Source organism: Marmota monax, unplaced genomic scaffold (assembly GCF_021218885.2).
Source record: "Marmota monax isolate L192 unplaced genomic scaffold, Marmota_monax_Labrador192_F-V1.1 WCK01_AAM20220418_F8-fsc00004, whole genome shotgun sequence".
Taxonomy (NCBI): domain Eukaryota; kingdom Metazoa; phylum Chordata; class Mammalia; order Rodentia; family Sciuridae; genus Marmota; species Marmota monax.
The window spans coordinates 8,810,830-8,815,416 of record NW_026692881.1 but is presented as its reverse complement, the minus strand read 5'-3'; the positions used below and the strand labels follow the sequence as shown (position 1 = coordinate 8,815,416).

At 35.0% G+C, this 4,587-nt stretch overlaps 1 protein-coding gene across 1 annotated transcript; it reads left to right on the top strand.

Annotated features, from left to right (window-relative positions):
- Positions 1–1,197: 1,197 nt before the first annotated feature.
- Positions 1,198–3,389, top strand: LOC124096394 (pantothenate kinase 3-like). The gene is given in 2 exon segments (XM_046450227.2): positions 1,198–2,215; positions 2,218–3,389. Coding segments are annotated over 2 exon segments (1,101 nt in total). The 5' UTR covers positions 1,198–1,251; the 3' UTR covers positions 2,355–3,389.
- Positions 3,390–4,587: the final 1,198 nt, after the last annotated feature.

The window sequence follows — 4,587 nt, the reverse complement described above, 5'->3', positions numbered from 1 at the left end:
AGCAAGGTAGATCTTTCCATATTCTAAGGTCTTCTTTGACTTCTTTCTTTAGGGTTCTGTAACTTTCATTATATAGATCTTTTACCTCTTTTGTTAAGTTGATTCCCAAGTATTTTTGTTTTTGAGTTATTGTAAATGGGGTGGTTTTTCTCATTTCCCTTTCTTTTTCTTTTTTTTTTTAAAGAGAGGGAGGGAGGGAGGGAGGGAGCGGGGGAGAGAGAGAGAGAGAATTTTTTAATATTTATTTTTTAGTTTTCAGTGGACACAACATCTTTATTTTATTTTTATGTGGAGCTGAGGATTGAACCCAGCACCCCGCACATGCCAGGCAAGCGCTCTACCGCTTGAGCCACATCCCCAGTCCCCTTCATTTCCGTTTCTGAGGATTTGTCATTGATAAATAGAAATGCCTTTGATTTATGGGTGTTGATTCTGTATCCTGCTACTTTGCTGAATTCATTTACTAGTTCTAGAAGTTTTCTGGTTGAACTTTTAGGGTCTTCTAGGTATAGAATCATATCATCAGCAAATAGTTCCAATTTGAGGTCTTCTTTTCCTATGTGTATCTCTTTAATTTCTTTCGTCTGTCTAATTACTCTGGCCATTGTTTCAAGAACTATGTTAAATAAAAGTGGTGAAAGAGGGCATCCCCGTCTTGTTCAGTTTTTAGAGGGAATGCCTTCAATTTTTCTCCATTTAGAATGATTTTGGCCTGGGGCTTAGCATAGATAGCCTTTATGATGTTGAGATGTGTTCCTGTTATCCCTAATTTTTCTAGTGTTTTGAACATGAAGGGGTGCTGTATTTTTTCAAATGCCTTTTCTGTGTCTATTGAGATGATCATACGATTCTTATCTTTAAGTTTATTGATGTGATGAATTACATTTATTTATTTCCATATGGTTGAACTAATCCTGCATCCCTGGGATGAATCCCACTTGATCATGGTGAACAATCTTTTTGGTATGTTTTTGTATTCGATTTGCCAGAATTTTATTGAGAATTTTTGCATCTATGTTCATTAGAGATATTAGTCTGAAGTTTTCTTTTTTTTGATGTGTCTTTGCCTGGTTTTGGAATCAGAGTGATATTGGCCTCATAGAATGAGTTTGGAAGTGCTCCCTCTTTTTTCTATTTCCTGAAATAAATTAAAGAGTATTGGTATTAGTTCTTCTTTAAAGGTCTTTTAGAGCCACCGCTCTTCCCCGTGCTCCGGATCCGAGGCTTCCCCTCGCCCCTCAGGCCAACGCCATGAAGATCAAGGATGCCAAGAAACCCTCTTTCCCATGGTTTGGAATGGACATTGGGGGAACTCTAGTAAAGCTCTCATATTTTGAACCTATTGATATCACAGCAGAGGAAGAACAAGAGGAAGTTGAGAGCTTAAAAAGTATTCGGAAATATTTGACTTCTAATGTAGCATATGGATCCACTGGCATTCGGGATGTACACCTTGAACTGAAGAATTTAACACTTTTTGGCCGAAGAGGGAACTTGCACTTTATCAGATTTCCAACCCATGACCTGCCTACTTTTATCCAAATGGGAAGAGACAAAAACTTCTCAACATTACAAACGGTGCTATGTGCTACAGGAGGTGGTGCTTACAAGTTTGAAGAAGATTTTTGCACAATTGGAAACCTCCACCTGCACAAACTGGATGAACTTGACTGCCTTGTAAAGGGCTTGTTGTATATAGATTCTGTCAGTTTCAATGGACAAGCAGAGTGCTATTATTTTGCTAATGCCTCAGAACCTGAGCGATGCCAAAAGATGCCTTTTAACCTGGATGATCCCTATCCATTGCTGGTGGTAAACATGGGTTCAGGAGTCAGTATTTTAGCAGTCCACTCCAAAGATAACTATAAATGAGTGACTGGGACAAGCCTTGGAGGGGGTACCTTTCTGGGTTTATGCAGTTTACTGACTGGCTGTGAAAGTTTTGAAGAGGCCCTTGAAATGGCATCCAAAGGCGACAGCACCCAAGCTGACAAACTGTTCCGTGATATTTATGGAGGAGATTATGAAAGATTTGGTCTACCAGGTTGGACTGTCGCGTCTAGTTTTGGAAATATGATTTATAAGGAGAAGCGAGAATCTGTTAGTAAAGAAGATCTGGCAAGAGCTACTTTAGTTACTATCACCAATAATATTGGCTCTGTGGCACGAATGTGTGCTGTTAATGAGAAAATAAGCAGAGTTGTCTTTGTTGGAAACTCAATACTCTGTCAATGAAACTTTTGGCATATGCACTGGATTATTGGTCCAAAGGTCAATTGAAAGCATTGTTTCTAGAACATGAGGGATACTTTGGAGCAGTTGGTGCACTTCTTGGGCTGCCAAACTTCAGCTGAAACATCAGAAATTTCTCTACTAATGAATGTCATCCAAGAGGAACTAAAACCAGAGGCATTGTAATTGCATTATTTGTCCTTGGGAACCAAAGGATAAAAGAGTTTCACTATTCCTGTTAATTTTTAAAATGTCAGAATGGAAAGCTCATGAATGCCATATTAAAAGAGAGAGCTCTGTAACATGAAGTATTGTCGAAGTGTTTTCCCTTCTGTATATAGCCAGTGTTCTTTAAATGCAATATAGCCTGATTATTGAGCTTCCTCTCAGAAAGATTTTCTATTTATTTTATGTAGCCAGCATTGTAGTACTATATGCTCAAGACACGAATCTTAAAGTCTCAGAAATGTTTCACTTATGAAAAATAATTGATTTTGAATATTTGTTTTGAATCCGTTTTATGCATTTTGATTACTAGTGAGCAGACAGTAATATACCCAGTATGAAAATTTATTGTAATGGCAATCAGAGATGATGATTTTATGTGATTTTAGAAATGTTAAGGCAATATTAATTATTGTAGTTTTTCTAACACATCCTCCTCAAAAAAAGCATGTTCTATGTGATCTTTGCCCAGAAGTATAACTTTCCTCAAATGCCATTTATTTAACTAAAATAGTATTATTATATGTTACCCTGAATTTCAGAATGAATCTAGGAAAATGAACCTGTCTGGTGACATCACACTTTCTGTATTTTTAATTTAATCAATATGTTGAAATGTTTGTATCTTTAAATTGAAAGTTTACTTATTTTGTAATCTGATGAAGTCCTTAGACTATTCAAATGGGATATGATTTGAGTGAATCAATAGTTCTGTGCTGTTTTTACCACTAAATTATCATGCCCAAAGTTAACACATTGCTTATTCAATATGAACAATGAAAGCTAAAGATTCTATTCTATTACAAACAACAACAGAATCATATTTATTCTAAATGGGTGTTTTCAAATGTTGAGAGTCTGAGGCAGTATTGCAGAATTATAAAATAATCAGTGTTTCCTACATTTGGTAATAAAAGCAATTGTAGTTTAAATTTAAAAAAAAAAATAAAGGTCTTTTAGAACTCGGCTGTGTATTCTTCTGGTCCTGAGCTTTTCTTGGTTGGTAGACTTTTGATGGCATCTGCTATTTCGTCACTTGAAATTGATCTGTTTAAATTGTGTATATCATTCTGATTCAATCTGGGAAAATTATATGACTCTAAAAATTTGTTGATGCCTTCAATATTTTCTATTTTACTGGAGTACAAGTTTTCAAAATAATTTCTTCTTATCTTCTGTATTTCTGTAGTGTCTGTTTGATATTTCCTTTCTCATCACATGTTAGTGATTTGAGTTTTTTTTTCTCCTTCTCTTTGTTAGCATGGCTAAGGGTCTATCAATTTTATTTATTTTTTCAAAGAACAACTTTTTATTCTGTCAATTTTTTCAATTGTTTCAATTTCATTGATTTCAGCTCTGATTTTGATTATTTCCTGTCTTCTGCTGCTTTTGGTGTTGATTTGTTCTTCTTTTTTTAGGGCTTTGAGATGTAATGTTAAGTCATTTATTTGTTGACTTTTTTTTTCTTTTAAGGAATGAACTCCATGCAATGAGCTTTCCTCTTAGAACTGCTTTCATAGTGTCCCAGAGATTTCAATATGTTGTATCTGTGTTCTCATTCACCTCTAAAAATTTTTTAATATCTCCTGCTTGATGTCTTCTGTAACCCATTGTTCATTCGGTAGCATATTATTTAGTCTCCAAGTGTTGGAGTGGATTTTATTTCTTATTTTATCATTGATTTCTAATTTTATTCCATTATGATCTTAGAATGCAGGGTAATATCTCTACTTTTTTATATTTGCTAAGAGTTGCTTTGTGGCATAATATATAGTCTATTTTATAGAAGGATCCATGTGCTGCTGAGAAGAAAGTGTACTTGTTCATTGAAGGATGAAATATTCTATATATGTCAGTTAAGTGAAAGTTATTGATTGTATTATTGAGTTCTGTAGTTTCTTTGTTCAGCTTTTGTTTGGACGATCTATGCAGTGGTGAAAGAGGTGTGTTAAAGTCACCCCATATTATTGTTTTGTGGTCTATTTGACTCTTGACCTTGAGAAGAGTTTGTTTGATGAATGTAGGTGCTCCATTATTTGGGGGCGTACATATTTATAACTGTTAAATCTTGTTGGTGTATGGTTCCCTTGAGCAGTATGTAGTGTCTTTTTATCTGTTTTGACTTTAGTT